This window comes from Phoxinus phoxinus, assembly GCF_949152265.1.
Source record: "Phoxinus phoxinus genome assembly, chromosome: 3".
NCBI classification, from domain to species: Eukaryota; Metazoa; Chordata; class Actinopteri; order Cypriniformes; family Leuciscidae; genus Phoxinus; species Phoxinus phoxinus.
The window spans coordinates 31,585,625-31,606,387 of record NC_136878.1 but is presented as its reverse complement, the minus strand read 5'-3'; the positions used below and the strand labels follow the sequence as shown (position 1 = coordinate 31,606,387).

The following is a 20,763-nucleotide window of genomic DNA, read 5'->3' as shown; positions in this document are numbered from 1 at the left end:
TGCATCCATCCATCCATCCATCCATCTATCTATCTATATATATCATGTAATATCTATCCATCCATCCATCCACCTAACCATCATGTAATATCCATCCATCCATCCATCCATCCATCATGTAATATCCATCCATCCATCCATCATGTAATATCCATCCATCCATCATGTAATATCTATCAATCCACCCATCCATCCATCCATCCATCCATCCATCCATCCATCCACCTATCCATCATGTCATATCCATCCATCCATCCATCCATCCATCCATCCATCCATCCATCCATCTTAGAAGCCGATTTGACTTGATAAGCCCCATATTCAACACAGGAAAGAAAATGCACTTCTGAAGTAATTTCAGTGGGTCTGTATAGACCTATAACATATTCTCAATCTCACCATCTGAAGAATGTCTTCAATCTTCAGTTGTGCATCGTCCTGGTCATCTTGAGAAAGGGCACTGAGGAAAAAAAAGCCAACTTCGTCTAATCAGCTTTCATGTTTCCCTTGAAAACAAAATCTCGAAAAAAGATCTATGCATTTATATTAAAGACACTCCTGTCCGGAGTGACTTTACAAAACTTCTTTGGTTTTCATGTGTGAGAGGATGTGCTTATGTAACCTGCCTTAGTATGTTTGCTGTGGCTTTCCTCTCCTGGGGAAGCAGGTCGGGGTCTCTCAACACCTCCTCTAGCAGACAGATCACACCCATCTTCAGCTCTCCGTTCATTTCAAAGTCCTGAAACCCACCACACACACATAATATCACGTTCCACAAACATGTGAGACCAATGCATAATAAATGAAGCTAAGCAAAGTCTAAAGGGTTGACATCCCCAGAGGACTGAAATCAACTGGGTGAATCTAAACTCATTTCCCTGAAATGTCTTTTTTCCCACACTAATGCAGAGTCCAATGCAGATTCTGTGTGTACACTGCAAAATATTATTAATCAATATTTTTCTCGTTTTCCAGTAGAAACATCTAAACTTTGCAAGCAAAACTGCATGTAATATTTAAGACTTGTTTTGAATTAAGATTTGTAATACTATTATTTAAAATATAGTGAGGTGTCAAATTAGGCTGTTGTATGCAGTGTGTGATTCATGAAAGTGTTTAAAACTGCACACTCTCGATTAGAGATTACCAGAAGCTGTACTACAGTACCTCAGCTCTACAGTTTCCCAGTGCGCTAATCGACAGCTAACCCAGTCTTTCTTCTGTCTCTCTGTGCCTGCAAGCAATGCAGGTGGGTGGCAATAATCTCTCGTGTCACAGTTAAAGCATTCTTCACTTCTTGCTTCATAAAGCCCCGCATCTATTAAACAGTCAATGTCCTTTGCAGTTTTCCCCATTCACTTTAGGTTTATTGCTGAAATAATTTGGCCATAGGGACCAAAGCTTTCGGCTAATTTGATCTGTTCGTACCATCTGTGTTTAGAGCACTTTCGCCTGCCAGTTTTTGAGCTTACTAATAATCCTGATCCTGACACGAAAAATGTAAATACTCCTCTGCAAAGGAATAGTTATCCGAAATAGCATAAGTGACATGATTTAAACAAACCAATTAATTAGTACATAATATTCTGGGCAGCCTTTCAAATGCAAATGCAAAATCCACTTGAGTGTTTGTGCTCAGTTGTTCTCAGAGTATGAGTACTCTCATGTTCGATATGCTAGCATAATGGGCAACTTTGCTTATTCCTTTATGCAGCACATTTTCATGCCCCAGTTATACAGTATATGTTTTAACATTCTGGATAAAATATTAAAATGATCCTTTTTACTCATATTTGCCAGATATACTTAGAAATATTAAGACAAGGAAGCAGAACCGGATGAATTTAGCTATTTCTGATAATTCTGTGAGGTTTACTGCTAGTGGATTACCTTTGACTGGCAAACCAGTTGCCATGTTTCAAAAACCAGCTTAACCATTTTACGGTGGTATGACCTGGCTTTTCCAGTATAGACCCTTGAAAGTATACTGTATTTACTCAGTTAATCTGAATTCAAAAAGAAGTAGTACCGGTAGAATCTGCACAACTGTTCAGTTAGTTTTTGTTTTGAAGATGGTATAAGGAGAAAGACAGAACAAAGATAAAAGCATCTGGTAGAGGATGAGAGTGGCGGAACAAGAGTCTCTGTGCTCATTATCCTCGGTCCTCTTATTCACTTGTGGGGTTTTTCAAAGAGATTCAGCAGCATGTGCAGACCCAGAAGCGCTCTAAGACCCAACAGTGATTTACGTTAAATCATTCTGCATACCACTGTGAACGGCACATGGCTGCTTCTTTCAGTTTTGTTCCTATAGAGTAACAAAAACTGTATCCAATACCATGGTTTATTGTTATTGTTCACTAAACTTAAAGTTAACTATTTACAAATATTTTTTTGTTAACTGAAATAAAGATTAAATAAAATATAAATATTAGATGAAAAACTTTGATATGTTGCCTTGGCAATTAACTGAAATAAATATAAATAAAAGCAAAAAATAAATATTACTAAATTATACTACAATGTGAGCTAAAATGAAAATAAAGTGAAACAAGATATATATATATATATATATATATATATATATATATATATATATATATATATAGTGTGTGTGTGCGTCTCTTATGTTCACCAAGGCTGCATTTATTTTATCAAAAATACTGTAAAAGCAGTAATATTGCGAAATATTATCACAGATTACAATAAATGTTTTCTATTTGTATATATTTTAAAACGTAAATTATTCCTGTGAAGACAAACTGAATTTTAAGCATCATTACTAGTCTTCATCAATCTTGTCACATGATCCTTCAAAAAAAAAAAAAAACACATCTAATATGCAGATTTGGTGCTCAATAAACATTAATTATTATCAATGTTGAAACCAGTTGTGCTAATATTTTTGTGGAAATGGTGATACTTTTTTCAGGATTCTTTGATGAATAGAAAACTCAATGAACAACATTTATTACATTTCTTTATTAAATCTATTTAAAAAGCATTTCTTAAACAGAAATCTTATAAATGTCTTCACTGTCACTTTTAAACAATTTAATGCATCTTTTATGAATAAAAGTGTGAATTTATTTTTTATCTTACCATAGATGTTTGAATGGTATCACTCCAAAAACAGTTTTCAACATTGAGAATAATAAGAAATGTTTTAAAATATTAATGTCTTTACTGTATTTTAGAATAAATAAATTCAGCCTTGGTGAGCAAAGGAGACTTCTTTCTCACACACACACACACACACACACACACACACACACACACACACACACACACAGAAAATAACAATTTACTACGGTAATACTTTGAAGTATTTGAGTTACTCCTTACTATCCTCTGAATGTTTCACCTCTCTCTCTCTAGACAACCAGCATTTGTAAGCATTTATCCTCTCATGTTTCTCTCACCCGCATCTTTCACCTGTGCAACCATAAAGGTCACTCCTAACAAGCTCTCTCTTTATGACATTGTCTGACTGTTCTTCGCATAAACTGACAAAGGGTTCAAACAGATCAATGCAATTAGCCCACACTTTGCCTTCACTCAAACTAAGCGAAGTATAAGCTGAAAAAGAGACGCTTCTTTCACAAGGCCATTATTGTTTCCACTGCAGCACGTAATTATGTTTGCTGTGTGTGAGGTGCTGTGACTGTGTTTTGTTCTGAAGTTGTCAATATTAATGTTATAATATCCTATGCTTTGACTTGAAAAGTTGGCCGGAACTGTAATTATCTTTTATCTCTATGAGTTAATGGTCATATTATAACACAGATCAATATGACGAATACCTGGCTTTAATAGCAAAAAAGATCAATAAAGATACAAAAATACAACTGTATTACATTTACACCCATTAACCCGTAGTACTTTTTTCACATTGCACAGTGGGAGTGAGGCCATACAGAACAGAGCATGGTAGTTGTGAGTTAATTTGTATGTCAAAATACTTTTTACTATTCCAACAGGATGTGCAGATCCAAAGTCATTCGTATTTCCCTGAAAAGTGTAACACTGCTTTTAGGTTTTTCAAAACATTGCTCTGTGTATTTGTGCATGCCAAGCTTCTCGACAAAGCAACATTAAGGGCTAGTTCACCAGAATTAATTTTTTTTGCAGTTTAAAATTTGAGACGTAGATCAGTAGAACAAAAAAAACGGTCAACATCTTTGTTCAACTGGATCGCCAAGTATTTAGAATATTATTTAATGTGTTAGACATTGAGAAAGACGTGAGATGGTTAAAGACGTCTCTAAGTTTGGGGCAGGACCATCTGTCAGTCCAACCAATGGAAAAGTAAAAAAATAAATAATAATAATAATTCTTCAAATCCATTTGGTTGGATGCAACTGGCACAAAATTTGCACACTTCGCCTTTAATAGTCTCTCTTTGCAGAAATGCGTTTTGATCCAGTAGTTGCGGTGTTAATTAAGGTTTGGTACTGTTTATGTAAGGTAATTGCTTTCCCTTGTCAAAATAACATGGAAATTGTGAAGAGGTGTTACGCTTCCTCTGCCCTGTAAAATATGAGGCCTGGGGGTTGACCATGTGTTCACAGCCAGAGCCTGGGCACAAATGTAAAAGTACCTGTGATAAAATATCAGTCAAGAAGCAGGGAGGGAGAAAAAGACACAAATGAGGTTGACAACTTCTGTTTAAGGTCCGTAATGACACACAATGATGCAGGAGACTGAAACATTCTGTAAGCTGTTTTCTGAAGGACAGACCTGTGAGTGTTTGGAGACCCAATGGCGCAGGACATTCAGAACTCTGTTGGTAGCCGCACGACGTATAATGAACTCCTTGTCACAAGTCCGCTCAGAATTATTAAAAACTGTAAAGGAATATACACACTGTAAGGGTAATAATACAGACTTGTAATATCCAGGTTCTTATTTCAGATTCTAAAACTGATGTATATATGGATTACATATATGATCAAGAGCATATTTGAAAAAAGGTCAAACAAATCAGGTGTTTTAATACAGATTATATACATACACAGTCATTTGCCTTACTATCAAATTTACTTCTTTCTAAAAAGTGGCAAATTCCCAAATGCCATTACTGCCACTGACTAAACAATACCACTAGTTGCAGTGCTGGAATGCTGGAAACCACAAAGTGTCATAAAAGAACACAGTATTAAAGGGTTAGTTCACCCAAAAAAGAAAGATTCTGTCATTAATTACTCACTCGAAGGACTTGAGGAAGCTCAAACATGTTGTGTAACACGAGAATGAAACTGATTGGTTCTTGCGAAAACTCAAACGTGCTGCGTAACACGAGAATGAACCTCATTGGTTCTTGCAGAAGCTCAAATGTGCTGCATAACACGAGAATGAACCTCATTGGTTCTTGCAGAAGCTCAAATGTGCTGCATAACACGAGAATGAACCTCATTGGTTCTTGCAGAAGCTCAAATGTGCTGCATAACACGAGAATGAACCTCATTGGTTCTTGCAGAAGCTCAAATGTGCTGCATAACACGAGAATGAACCTCATTGGTTCTTGCAGAAGCTCAAATGTGCTGCATAACACGAGAATGAACCTCATTGGTTCTTGCAGAAGCTTAAATGTGCTGCATAACACGAGAATGAACCTCATTGGTTCTTGAGGAAGCTCAAACGTGCTACGTAACACAAGAATGAACCTGATTGGTTCTTGAGGAAGCTCAAACGTGCTGCGTAACGAGAATGAACCTCATTGGTTCTTGCAGAAGCTCAAATGTGCTGCATAACACGAGAATGAATCTCATTGGTTCTTGAGGAAGCTCAAACGTGCTACGTAACACAAGAATGAACCTGATTGGTTCTTGAGGAAGCTCAAACATGCTGCGTAACGAGAATGAACCTCATTGGTTCTTGCAGAATCTCAAACGTGCTGTGAAACACCAGAATTAACCTCATTGGTTCATGAATGAACCTCGCACGTCAAGCAAACATGCTTGAGCTTCCGTTTACCACAACTGATGTGAGTTGATGCATGTTTATGTGAATAGAAGCCTAAATTCATTCTGATCATCATATAAAGTGATCGTGTCTCTTCAGAAAATTTGGACTAAACCGGTAAATTCATATGGATTAGTTTTACGATCTTTTTATAAACTTTCTGAAGCGTCAAAGTGGTAGTTGCATAGCTGCCAAAGGAGAGACAGAAAGCTCTCAGATTTCATCAAAAAGTTCTTAATTTGTGTTCCAAAGATGAACTAAAGACTTACGTGTTTGGAACGACATGAGGGTGAGTAATGAATGACAGATTTTTCATTTTTGGGTGAACTAATCCTTTAATAAATAATGGTATTTAGTGGGATGAGAGAATGTTAGTTTATGCAAGATGATTAGGGATTTTTAAAGTTTATTCTAAATCAATTATTCTTAATTCAACATGTAACTGTTTAGTCTGCTATTCCCGTTCTGATGTTGAACATTGGTCTGTCATCGAGGACTGATAATGGAGAGGCTGTTAGATCTGCAGAAACTTCAACAGCCGTGTGTAAAGTAAATTTCAATAGCACATGAAGCTTTGCGCATCTCTTGGGTTCTGTGAGTGGTGCAGTGTACCTGGAGGGCTGCTGTGTCCAGCTGCTGCTGTGGCAATAGCAAATGCAGAGGCTGGAGAAACGGAGCAGCGCGAGTTCTCAGCTGACTGGACTAGAATAAAAAAATATGGAGAGATTAAGATTTAATGATTGGTGACAACTTTAAGAGAAAATCTTTAATCTCCCCAAAGTGTGATGGCACCTTAAAAAGATCAAGTCACCCAAAAATTCTTTCCTGTAGCTCAAACAGTAGAGCGTTGGCGCTTGCAACGCCAAGGTCATGGGTTCGATTCCCAGGGAAACAAGAACTGATAAGAATGTAAATGTGAAATGCCTTGAAATGCAATGTAAGTCGCTTTGGATAAAAGCGTCTGCCAAATGCATAAATGTAAAGTCGTTCCAAACCAACAAACACAAAGAATCTATACAAAGGTTTTGTGTGAACCAATAGGTTAAGGCCTCAATAACCTCAAACATCATGCTCCGGTGTCTCTATCTAAATGAATGCCATGATGTCAACTCCCCTCTTCGGTTGATTGGCTAGAGGAGCTGTCAATTTAGAACTAGTGGACCAATGGTTAAGCCGGCCCTAATTTACATGAAACTCAAACTGCCACATTTAGAAAAACAGCACAAGCGTACAAAAAAGTAAAATGTGAGCAGAAAATGTAAGAGAGCAATATCATTTTTAATGTGTTTAAAGTTTTTATTTATGCTTGTTATTTTTTTGATTCACGCTTATTATATTTTGATCCTTGACCATGTTGTTTGCTATTCTGATAATTTTGCTTAACTTTTTTCAGTTTGTGCAATATATTTTTACGTGTTTTTAAATTTTTGATTCACGTTTATTATTTTTTGATCCGTGACCACAATACTTTTGACGGGATATTGATCCCATAGTGCTCCGTGGGAAAATGTAAATAGCATACGGTGATATTATGGTGAGCAGATAATGACAGAATGTTTCTTTTGGAGTAAACTGAACCTTGAATTTTTCAGGGGACGTGTAGTACAGTATGTACATAAAGCCATAATAATCTAAATAATAATATTAAATTACTAAACAAAATATACCCAAATACAAACAGTCTGGATGGAACAACATCTGTGCCACACAGAACCAATTAAGTGCAGGTGGAATGTGTTACATATAATTTACTCCTCTCCCAACTCTTCCCATATATGGCTTTATTTAATGTCATCCAAGCAAATATTTGACTGTTTAGTAACATAACTGGACTTTATTGAGGAATGCACTGAGCAAGCTTCTCTTAAGGAACCATCAGGAATGCTGGTTGCACTCTCCTCTAAAGTGGAAAGTGAACAATTTATAAAAGAAACATGATCTAAGACCAGCATAAAGGTGACTGCATGCCATGCATGTACAGTATATGCCACTCACTACATGCAAAAGGACTAATGGGAAAAGAGCTAGCAATATTGGAATGAAATTGTTACATTCACAGATGTATCTATTTTTCCTTCAGAAAGTCATAACTCACTACTGTGTTTGACTCTGCAGTTGGTCTCAAAAGAGAGCCAAACAGCAACAGACATGCGCACGCTTACCTCCTGGCTGTCTGTAGCGGAGGTGGCGTGGAGTGGAGGGTGAGCGGCAAGGAGAGATTTCTCCTGGTTCACTGCCCTGGGGCGACTCTGGAATAAATTTGTCCAAAGACACTGACTCCAGCACAGCTGAGGGGAAAGTCAGACTCTTTATTAAAATGGATGATACAACCCCTCATTCTTCAAAAATGAACGGTTTTAGGGCAAAGGCTCTACAAGCAAACAGAGCAGGGGGCAGGGAACAGCAAAAAAACTAGGGCCAGTGTGTCAGTGTCCACTGTAAAAAATATATAATACAAATGTTGCCTTCAAAAGTCATTTCAACTTAAATTGCATTAAACTGACTTTAAAAAAACGTGCTGAATCTTGTATAACTTTTTTTTTAAGTTGAAAATTGCTTAACTTATTTTGATGAGTTAAAGCAATGTAAAAACATATGTTGTTATAATGAATTGATCATATATATTATTTTTTTTACAGTGTTGCTACGCAGCTGCTAGGGTGTTCTGGGTGGTTGTTAGGTTGTTGATATGGTGATATGAGAAGTTGTGAGGTGGTTAAGTAAAAAAAAAAAAAAAACTAAGCAGGGTTACTGTAGGTAACTAAAACTAAAACCATTAAAAAAATCGGTTACTTTTCATTTAGTTTATAGCTTGATGTACTAAAATAGCTAAAAACGGAAATATAAATAAATTAAACTAATGTCTAGTTTTATTAATTTTTATTTCAGTTTTAGTTTAATAAAAAAACAAATAGAAATTACAATAATTTAAACTATTAATAAAAACTATAATAGTATTTCAGTTTAAATGATATTCTGGGCCATAAATACGACTGGGGACATATTATTTGGCCTGGTTTATCATTTGACAGACCAAAAAAACAAAGGGATAGTTCACCCAAAAATAAAAATTCTGTCATCATTTACTCATCATTTTAACACCAAGTTGTTAAAAACCTGGATAAATTTCTTTCTTCAGCTGAACACAAAATAATATATTTTTTTGCTTCTTTTTTTTTTATACTATGGAAGTCAATGGGGTCCATCAACTGTTTGGTTAACAATGATGACAGAATTTTTAATTTTGGGTCTGGTCACAAAGTAAAATGTGGCTTGTCTGATGCAGTGTTAAAGCTTACTATTAGTGCCAATAGTTCACAATAAGACTGACCTCATAATATGGTGAATTTTATAGCAGAAAGAGGGAGAAACAATACAAGAAAATCTTTTAACACTAGCAAACACAAAAGAAGCAAAATATCCGTATAGTTCGCACATCAGAAATCCTAACCAAAGTCACTCAAAGACGTGCATTTCCTAAACAAATATCAATCCTTTGAATGTTTCTGAATAAAGAAAGTGCTTTATCATTTGGTTGAGGTTTCAAACATTTCCTGCTTCTCATTCCGAGCTGCCTGGATGCCAGTATAATAGAGGGCCATAACCACAAGCATTATGGTGTTTCGTGAAATACCTTAAGTCCTCTGTTTTGCATTAAGGAGGGATTCAATACAAGCACGTTTGCACTTTATAAGCGCATAGATTTTATGTGGAGACAGGAGAATGCTGGTAAGACTAATAGCCTATAAAAAGAAAATAACACATTAGTTTGGCTGTTAAGTTATAATGGTTTTCAATGTAATTTGGAGCATCTACAGAATTTTACCTACAATATTCACTCTGCCAGCTACTTCTAGATGAAATTATGCTTTTAAAAAGGCAAAAGCCGACTAATGAAGGTAATGTTCATGAACATCCACATTCCTATCCAGCTAGGGTCTTGACCTACTTCCAACATCCAACACTGCTCTATTCCAAAACAAAGTGTGTTGCCTACAGAGACACTAGAAATGATCCCAAGGTGAAGGCTTTTAAAATAAAACATCTTACTTATGCTGACTCATAGGACAGGCCTATCTTGTTTTGGCCATATTATAAGGCAGCATCACATATCCTTCTTGGAAAAAGCAAACCCAGAATGTATTGTGATAAGTCCAGCAAAGTCCAGTAAATCCATGATGGTGGAAGAAGCGAGATCATTTTTAATGATAAATTATATGCGCTCAGCGAGCTCAGCAGGAGACTTTCTACCCGACAGTCAAAGCGGCATTACATCACAAAAGTGCGGACTCATGGGAAGATTGCGAGGGCTTAGGGTTCCATCTGGGACAGCACCTTTGAATTTTGTTTCGATTCTCTGAATGGTGGAGAGATATTTGCAGAATCATGGGTAGTAGGAGTGTAACAATATATCGTGCCACAATATATCGCAATACAAAAATGACAATATGCATCGTGTATAGAGTAGTTAACCCAAAACAAAAATTACTGTGTAAGAAAAAAATTAAGTTTTCAGAGTTTTAGTGTCAGTACTACAATAAACTACTATATATAATGTTGATTATAATGTATGATAATGCAATGGGGGAATATTTGTGGGTTCTGCTAATTCCAAATGTCTTATGTTACCAGTAAAAAGTGGCCTACATTTATTTTAAATAAGCATATTCGTCTAAAATAATTCAGTATTTTCAGCTTCAGAATGATGAATGTTTTTATTCTGGTGTCACCATTGTCTTTGGGTTACAAGCACCAAGTCCAAGCCTATTCATTTAAACCCACAATGTAATATCAAAGTTAGCATTTTAATCAACAGTACATTTTTTGTTAACCTTTTATCATATGTCTTGGAGTTTCGCAATAGGGTATATGTCGAACGTCGCATGACGAAACCGGAAACCTGGTCTCATCGCATCCGCTTGTCATTGAAAGTGTTAACAGCCGTATGAACTGACGCCGATATCTATGGAATTTTAAGGTAATCAGCTAACCTACCTATCTCACTTTGTTATTGGCGTTTTATTCGATTTAAATATCTTAACGTTAGTGTGAAGATTTTTATTTTTTTTTACTTTTAAATATCGATCTTCACATGCGAGGGACATTGGTTATGATCATCTTTGCTCGCTCCTTTTAAGTTATCTTGAGTAAAACAGTAAAAAAAATGCATGAAGCACATACAAAAGACCTGAACCGGAAGCGATGCGTTCTGTTTTCCGGTTTCGTAATGCGACGTTCGACATATACCCTATAATATTGTGAGTTCAGTATCGTGATACTGTACAGTATGTATCGAATCGTGACATGAGGGTATCGTTACACCCCCAATGAGTAGTGTTGTTTTCACCAGGAATTTCGCTGTAAACCACAATAATTTGAAATAATGTGGTCTGATGACTTCAACAAAAGCTTATATCATTGATTATCAACCTCATAGCTCACAGTAGGTCTGTCTTTAAAGTTACCGTTAAAAATCAATTGCCCTATGGAGAAAATGAATGGGGTTTTTACTTCCAGAACCCATTTGTGGCATTCTATAGACCTTATGTGCCTGAGAAACGAGCGTGCAGCCATCTTTAGAATATTGTCTTTGAACTTCCGTTTTTGCGGTCGCTCTGTATATTTCTATGGCATCGCTGTCCAGGAGTAATTAGCTTTTGAAGTGGATTTACTTAATGTAAAGTTAACGAAAGTTATCATGAGGATTGTAAGGTTTAAAGCAGATGTCTTAACAACTGTCAGTAGACCGGGAATATTTTAAAACGAGTAGTTCATTCATAAATACGCAAGATCGCTGTGAAAATACAGACCGGAAGACAAAAGACAACGAGCGGAGCGCTGAAAAGGGGCGGGGCTACACAAGGTCTATTGGAATCTCCATGTGCTTCCAACTTATGAGGCTCTATTTTAGATACCCAGAAGGTAGTAGACAGTGGGGAGTTAATATGTTTATCTTACTACTCCTAGAAATAGAAAATCTCTTTTAGCTCACCTCTCCTGATGCTGCGGCGCAGTTTACCACAGAGAGCGTCGATTCGCGGCACCTCTGCGTTCTCATCCAGAGCTCCAGGGCTCTGCTCAGGGGAGGACGGACTTTGTCCACGGCTAAGGTCCACAGGGGGCTTGTTATTGTTGTTGTTGGATGGTGGGGGTGAGATGGTGGGGTTGGCGGTGGTTGGGCTGCTGGCTGCAGATAAAGAAGTTGTGGACAGATCCAGGATGCCTACTTTTGAGCTGATAGGGGAATTAAGAGAGAGTTTCCTGATGCGAACTGGAGAGGAAGTACGGGAGGGGATGGTAAGAGGTGGAGGAGATGAGAACTTGCGACACAGTCTGGGGGATTTGTCATTTACGTGGTCCCCACTGCGGTTGTTCTGGTTGGTGGCGAAGAAAAGCTCCAGGGATCTGAGTTGTGGAAACAACATTTAAAGATGGGGCATAAATGGCAGAGCAACACTGACACATTCTCCATACTTGCATGCTCCAAGTACACGTAACATTCTTGTCAAACTTGGTTGGTTGCATTCTACTTGTGAAAACACATATGGAGCATCGTTTGTTGAGGCATGCCTCCTCTGCAGCTTTCAGAGTTTAAGTACAACATGTAAACATTGCAAGATGTGAAATCTGCAATGGATGACAGCAATTGTGCAAGGGCAGAATCCAGGATTTAATAAAATCACATAATAGTAACTTCCAAAAAAAAAAAAGGAAGAAAAGGATAAAGACAAACACTCCCAAAAATACAGACAAACAGAGTGGAAAATGTGAGGAGATAAACCAGAAAAATGGAGAGATGAAATTGAATCGGTAACAGAGAGATGGGTATGTTACTTTGACTGATCCAGTGCCATCTTCCTGATCTTCAGGCTGTAGTCTGGGCAGATGGATGTAATGGACAAGCGGTCAAATGAGTGATACTGGACCCTGTGTGACAGCAAAGTGGGTGGAGTGATGAGGAGCATCAGAGACAACACATTAAACGTCACATCACTCACAGCGACACCCTCTGACCACAGACATCCTCACATGAGGTACACATGCTGTGTTTGCAATCTGCACAAGAATATTAACGACATTCAACGACAATTGAGGAGGAATTTCTGAGCACTTTCAGGGCTGCTTTTTAGGTACAGGTTACTAAAAGTGCACCGATTCAACTTGGCAGGAACACCTGCTTTTGAAATAGAAAACCTTTTTCCATTTGAAAGGAAGAGCACAAGTGTATGCAGAGATAAATGCACTACTCAGGCTCACTCACAGCAGTGGTTTAGATGCATGCCCCCTTTGCTCTCTTTCATATATTTCAATTTCACAGAACATTTGAATGTTAATATTCCCTGTCCACACTAAATACAAAACTGCTGTGTAACGCAATGTATTTACAGCCAGTAAGACATTTCATAGTTATGTGGAGCAGGACCAATGAGATCAATGAGGCCGGGCTACCCACCGTGATGCAGCAGAATTGCGGTAAGGACAAAAATTTTGATTTAAATTGAAAGACACAGGTTATGACAGTTTTTGTATAGATTGTGAAATAGATAACAATATGCAGCACCCTTCGCTAAAATCCTTTCTTAAAGCCCATATTAAAGTTAGTAGTACTGTGACTGTCTGTTTAACACCTTTTTGTGTCTGGTGTCAAGACAGATATGAGCGTCTTTGATTTAAACTTTAGTGGTAAAACTGTTATTACAAGAGTTGGTTGTGTAAGAACTGATTTTCCTGTTAAAATAAAACTCACCCTGCAATATAGCCATAAAACGCACCCTGGACAGAAGATCGCAAAGACAGAGCATAGGACATTGTCCTGTCCAAACACTTTTCCCTTATCTCTGCATCCCCCTCTCCCCCTGAGTCAAGTCACCAAAAGTTCACTAAGAATGCCTATATATCACATATGATGTATCTTGTAAATCTATTGTTTTTCCTTTTCATGTTTGGTATCATTTTAGATGTCTCAGTGCGATTGGTAAAATGGTCTTAATTTCATTGCAGTCATTGGTAATATTAGAAAGATTAAGAACTTAGGAGAATCCTGTGTTCCTCTTTGGGTGATTTCTCTTCAAGATATCTCCCCACTCTCCCGAGACCAGGTGCTACCCCCTGGGGTACAGGAACTGACCCAAAACAAACTCTGAAAATATTGGCACAACCCTTTTGTTCTGGTCTGGGTATTTAAGGCTAGGTAACAGAGCTGTCTTTGGGATCCTGTAACCAGGAAAACCCCCATACAGTGCTGTCAGTGTTCTCCCGTTGGAAAACACTCACACACCGCTGTGTGTCTCTGTCAGGAATGCATTGCTTACTTTTAGAGTTATCTTTGAGAAATTTATGTCATGCATCTATTATTTCTGAATTGGCTTTTAATTACTTGTGTAATTGGCATGATACTTTTATACCTGACAAATAAATGTTACATCTTGATTTATTCTGAAGTTTTCTGAAATCATTATTTTAGTAGATTATAGGAGGCTGGTGCTACCGCAAATCTTGCAGGATAGGTCAAACTAAAGGCGCATGTATGAATGGAGCAGTAGGCACGTCATCTTGAAGACCTTTTGATTTCTGTCTATTACTGATTTAGCAAGTTGTATGGAAATGGCTAAAATCAACTACACTCTTTTGTATGAGTGAGCAGTAGGCAACCGACTTAAGAGGTATTAGCTAACCCTACATCCTCTGACTAACTTCAGAACTGACAAGTTTTGTGTCCGTGAGAAACACGACATGGCCGACGTGATCTCTGTGCGGCATTGGGTCCATAATAAATAAATGAAAGATAAGAAACTCTGAATAACCAAATATCTAAATTAATTCATAATCAATATTTATGACTATTTTCTAATAAGAAACACAATCTAAATTTGATTATCACTTGAAACTGGAGTCAGATTAAGCGTAGAGCTAAAGTAATATTCAAACTAAATTCTAATAAATTAAGTGAACTTCACTGGAGAGCTGGAAAGATATACACGCATTATCCCTTCGCCCACCCCGTTGGATTCCGTCGTTGGGCCAATGGGTGGTCCTTACAGTTGGTTTGTCAATTTCGAACTTTCCATTTCAATAAATTGAGTCAAAACTTAATTGATTCAACAATTTGTATGCATCATCACTCAAAACCGTTAACAGAAGTATAAATGCTAAATTTATTCATAAATGACATATATTTTTCAGTAAAAATGTATGTAGCTGTAATAGCTGTTTATAACTATTATTTTAAAAACAATTGAGTACAATATTACTATACTTGCATTAAACGTTTGAAATCTACTTGACAACAATGGCTGGTGGTTGAAATGAGGGATTGGAAGTTATTTCAGACTAAAGAGATAAAAAAAATGTAGATATATTTTGGACATCAAAACTAAAGACAGACCATAGCTCTAGTGGTGACTTTTAACCCCTTTGAGAGCTCCATTACCTGACTGGTATGGATGTGAAAGGCTTCTTGTAGATGTCAGCCAGTTTCTCCATGACCACGATGGCAGTGGTGAAGATCCGGTAGGTGTGCAGGAAGGTGTTGAGGAAGTCTATGGAGAGGAAGCGCAGGTCGGTCAGCCTCTCCAGCAGCCTCTCCACGCTGGCGTAGCGGATCTGAGGAACCTTGCAGGAGTTGAGCGTCTTACTGAAGCAAATGTCAACATCATCTTTATGGAGACGCGCATCAGATCTAATGAAGAGCACAACCAAAGCATCTTTACGGTCTGTATGCTGTGCATTTATGTTGATGGTGGATGGAGATGTTATGAAAAACTAGTGGAGATGCACTGATATCACAGTTGACTAGTCCAAATGTAACCTAGATTTGTTGACTATTAATAATAATAATATGTACATTATTTGTTTTCTACTTTTTAATGGACAATTTTTAGAAGCTTTATGCTAATCCACAAGTAGAATATTAAAATGATTTAAAATATTAAATAAATATTTAATATCTGTATATTTAAAAAAGGACAACTACAAAAAAAAAAAAATCTTTCTTTTTTGCTAGTTGCACTGAAATGCTGCATCCTTCCTGGACTGGTAGTGCCAACATATTTTCCAGCAAGGAGGGAAATTAGTCCCGGTTGCATGCCCTCTCTGTCACTCCGATGTTAAGCTTGGACAGATGTGTTTGCACAAATGTAGGGCTTCAGTGCATGTTCACCGTGCCTCCAAAACAAGCCGTTAGCAAGATGTTCTCGGCTAAATGATTTGCTGAATTTGAAGGTCTAATAATTTCAAAATTGTGATTTTTAGTAATTTGGTCTTTTACTAGATGAAATCAAAATCACTTGTATGTGTACATGGGATGTTACTGGCCTAAATTTAGTATGAAAATGTAGAGGAAGTGCTTCTATAAGTACAATACACTGACCCATGGCATTTAAAAGCTGACCCACACTACAAGATATTTAAAATCTTATCAGATTTTCAAAATGTGAGAGACCACAAACATGACGATATATATTTTTTGTTTTTTTTCCTCTAGTGTGTGGACACGGACAGATTCCATTCTCAAACAACCAGAGTCCCGACTGTGAACACCAGAAATCTCTCGTGGTCAAACGTGACTTTAGAGGAAACAAACATGGAGGATGACAGGCAAGAGGAATGATAGGACTGCTTTTCAGAGAAAATTTGAGGTAAAAAAAATTAAAAGGTTTGGATGAAGTCGTATTATGTTTCCATTATCCGTCACCTCGTTTTCTGATTTGGTATCGTTTCGTTCAACGTGACAATCTGCTGCAGAGTATGTTTGTCCTCGAGCTTTTCCCAAACCAACAGGATTTCTGATTGTAAATATTCAACATGGTGGATATTTATGATTTGAGATCGGTGCGGCTCCAACGTTCTTCCCGAGCAGATTCAATCACACTTAACACACCTCACAACATAAATCTGATAAGATAATCTATACAACCATCAAGATAATCAGTACTTTTCCTAGGATTGATGGAAAGGAGAGAAATGGCCCAATATCGGCCAGATTATCTTGTAGTGTGGGTACCTAAGACACACATTGTTTCTTTATAAACGCAGGTCTGACTTACTTAATCATGTGCGGCACTGTGACTTTTGAGTTCTCCTCAAACACGCTGGTCATCAGGCCGTTACAGCGGATGTTATCGATGCACTACATTCCAAAGAGCAGATATTTTAAAGAGAGGGATCAAAACAAGGAACACCATAAACAACACAACACAATTAATCTAGTAATTAAACACATGGACATAATGTAATTCCTTTGTGTATATACGAGACTGGGAGGCGTTAAAGGACAGAGAGACATCTCTTGTGGGTTCATCAGTAAGCCAAGTTCCATCCACAAGTACAAAGTGTTCCCCTCCAGGAACAAGTCTTAACCTCATGGCTCTTGAATATGGTGTGAAGTTTCAGTGAGGTGGTGGTTAGCGGTTTTGTTCCAGTGCTTCTGCATAGCCATTATCATTTTTGTTTTTAAAGGCTACAGGGGATTTGTATGGTTCAGAGCATTTGCACAAACTATAGATGAGGTATCAGGCAGTGTTATCTGTTATCATTTATATTAATCTGCCTTTGTATGCCTTTAATCAACGGGAGAGTGGAGAGAAACAGGATCGCATAGTTGGATATGGGAAATGAAGCAGGCTAGATTTTAACCTGCATCTACAACACATGAATTAACAACCATGCCACAGCACTGACCAGGTTGAGTGAGCATATGCAGAATAATGATAATATATACACTACTGTTCAAAAGTTTGGTGTCAGTAAGATTTTTTAAAATAAATTAATAGTTGTATTCAGCAAGGATGCATGCAATAACTTAATCAGAAATGACATTAAAAACCTTTATAATATAAAAAAACCCTCTGTGAACATAGTGAGCTGCCTCAACATAATGAGCTGCAAAAATCTTACTTATGATGGCTCATAAGATACCTTGTTTTAGCCACATTATAAGGCAGCATCACATGTATCCTTCTTGGAAAAAGAAAACCCAGAATGTATTGTGATAAGCCCAGCAAAAAAACTATGTTTTGCAATAATGTTTCTGTTTCAAATAAATGTTGTTCTTTTGAACTTTCTGAATGATCATGTGACACTGAAATAATGGAATAATTACATATCAAAATAGAAAACTGTTAGATTAAATTGTAATAATAATTTTAATGTATTTTTTTTAATTAAAAATAAATAAATGGAGCCTTGATGAGCATAAGGGATGCAAAACATTTAAAAAATCTTCCAACCTCAAACTTTTGAACAGTATAGTGTAACCTTGAAATAACCATGAGCAGTTCAGTGTAAATGCCGAAAAGAAGCTGTTGGTTACAAGTGGCTTCTCTGTTCTCTCACCTGGCTGATGTCGCTGGTCCAGGCCGCTTTCTCCTGACGGGACGGCGACAGCAGCACTACAGTAAAGGCAGGAGCATCTGAGGGCTCTACCACAATCTTAAAGTCCAGGTGACCAAACACCTGCCCTGAATTCTTAGCTGGAAAGAAAATGAACGTGAATCATGCACAAAATCCTAACTATCGGTCCTATGGGATCACTCAAAATAAAAATGGCATTACAAACTAATTGAACTGAAGGGATTTCTTCTTAGTACCACAGTAATGATTGTGATGTTTATTAAATAAGCTCTTAGGGACCAAATAAAGGGATCATGAGAGGGTCATTGTGATGCAGTTTTGAATTAGCCCATGGGTCTCTTTCTATACCCTCAAGTGGATAATCAATCCATGACAATTATCATCTCTGCCCATTTGACATTTAAACAGCAGGCAGTTTTGACTCTTGTCTGACCTGTTTATAACAGTTAATTAACCAGCACTATATAAATAATGGCCAATATATAACTAATGATGCATGTCTCCAATCATCTGTGCTGATGTGTTTGAAAATGTGCGTGAAAGAAACAGGCTCACCATCCTCGTCATTGGCGTCAGGCTCCTCGATTAGAGTGCACTCGATCAGGGACAACACACCACCTTGCTGCCGGAGTCAAACCATTAAGATGAGAGGTTAATCACAAAGGGAAAGTTTCCTGATATTGATGGTTTGTTAGAATAATGGGTTTGTGAATAATGGGATCTGAATGTACAATGACATTTCAGTTGTGTGTTTTCCTAAAGCCTTTGCATTGTTTGCTTATAACTCTCATTTTGCTTTGGTGATCACCAAATAATTATAATAACCTGTAATAATTTAACAGGCAAACAAAAACGAGGTGTTGTTGAATTTGAGAAATTGGCTTGATACTAGTTTTACAACTAGAGTGTATTTACTTCTGGGTTTTGGTTAGTGAGCATGCAGGGGTTAGTTTCACAACGGAGGACGACATTTTATATTTTTTTAGAGTGACTAGTGTACTGTAAATGTCATTTTCTCTCGGGTTGCATTTGCTCTGTGTGCATGTGCGTACTTTGAGCAGGTGAAGTTTGCCTCCCGAGCTGCGTGTGCAGATAAGGAAGTGCTTGGTGAAGAGGAAGCACTGTCTCTCTCCTTCTTTTTTGAGCGAGAGAGAGCCTAGTCGCACCTTACTGAGCTTCCCTCTCTCCACTGAAGGCAACTGGATCAAAGAGCCTGAGAAAAAGATGGCAAGAAAGAGAAAGGGAAAATGTGAAAGAGAATGACACGTCGAGTTGAGACAACAGAGCCACAGAAGCACACCGTTACAAATGATAAATGAAGATCAAAGACACTTTTACCACTGAACAAAAGACTACAATAACAAAAGGAAACATGGCAGATTTTCAATCATAAAAAATCATAAGAAATCCTATTCAGATCTCATAAGCCACAATCCAGGAAATTCCCACTAAGACAGATTTGTCAGGGTTCTGTCACTTCGGTCTAGTTTTGTGTTCACTCGAGCCGTATGCTCTTTCGTCCACGTGTGATGTTGTGTGTGCGGATCCCAGCACTTTGGTCTAGTTTGGTTTCGGTTTGGTATCGTTGTTCGGACAATCATGCTCATTTAATCGCCGCTTGCTTTCATGTTGTCCTGTTATGTGTAGCTTTCATGTTTGTCATGTTTTGTGTAGACACGCAGTTGGGGAGAGCTCTCATTGGCTGCATGTTTGTGTCATGTTTGTAGGTGTGTTTGACTTCATGCAGCGCTGCGCAGACCGATCCACGTCTGACTTGAAGCAGATCATGCCGGTTAGAAATTTTGTCCGACTTGAGACAGCGCCAATGCCACGTCACTATGACGTATGTCATCAAAGTACCGCGAGAGCAATTCAAGGGTACACGGCTAACTTAGTAATAATAATCCCAATAAATATATTATTATTATTATATTATATTATTATATTAACTTGGAAAAATATAAAATGTAAATTAATTATAATTTAAACCGGTTCAAAATGACAATTTTTATGTTTTCCCCCTGGCATTTATAGCTTTTGTTTTTGTTTGAGATATCCTAATAAATTAATTTTGCTTATATGAAAGCTCATAGGTTAACATTTCAAGAGGACAAAAACATCTTTGCATAGCAACATTTTAAATGTTGAAGAGATTCCAGATTTCCAGAGAAGCAAGAATTTGTCCTTATCTTTTGACAAGGAATCAGTTTTATTATTGCTAAAAAATAAACATTCTGGAGAGATAAAGCATTTGTATATAAACTGTAGCAGTGAACAATGCATCATTCAACTAGAAGAACAATTATCAATGCATGAATTAATGATTTTTTAAAAGTATATTACTGTATGTGGATAGAGACAACTCAAACTGTCAAATCAATGGTCGCTGTTGCTTATATATTTTGAAATCAGAAACTCACATTGACTTCAGGTCGCTTTGTCACACTG

At 37.4% G+C, this 20,763-nt stretch overlaps 1 protein-coding gene across 8 annotated transcripts in view; it reads right to left on the bottom strand.

Moving 5' to 3' along the window:
• rasgrf2b (Ras protein-specific guanine nucleotide-releasing factor 2b) overlaps positions 1-20,763 on the bottom strand; it is a 64,272-nt gene that overhangs the window by 7,179 nt on the left and 36,330 nt on the right. Inside the window, exons 10-21 of one of the 8 annotated variants that reach the window (XM_079606104.1) lie at positions 19,368-19,528; positions 18,871-18,937; positions 18,298-18,434; positions 17,010-17,092; positions 15,395-15,643; positions 12,799-12,891; positions 11,957-12,369; positions 8,127-8,252; positions 6,577-6,666; positions 4,741-4,847; positions 627-739; positions 400-460 (exon numbers count right to left, since the gene is read on the bottom strand). In XM_079606104.1, the coding sequence (XP_079462230.1) occupies positions 400-460; positions 627-739; positions 4,741-4,847; positions 6,577-6,666; positions 8,127-8,252; positions 11,957-12,369; positions 12,799-12,891; positions 15,395-15,643; positions 17,010-17,092; positions 18,298-18,434; positions 18,871-18,937; positions 19,368-19,528 (1,700 nt within the window). The remainder of the gene's footprint in view (positions 1-399; positions 461-626; positions 740-4,740; positions 4,848-6,576; positions 6,667-8,126; positions 8,253-11,956; positions 12,370-12,798; positions 12,892-15,394; positions 15,644-17,009; positions 17,093-18,297; positions 18,435-18,870; positions 18,938-19,367; positions 19,529-20,763) is intronic. The other 7 variants (XM_079606105.1, XM_079606106.1, XM_079606107.1 and 4 more) reach the window with 7 other exon arrangements.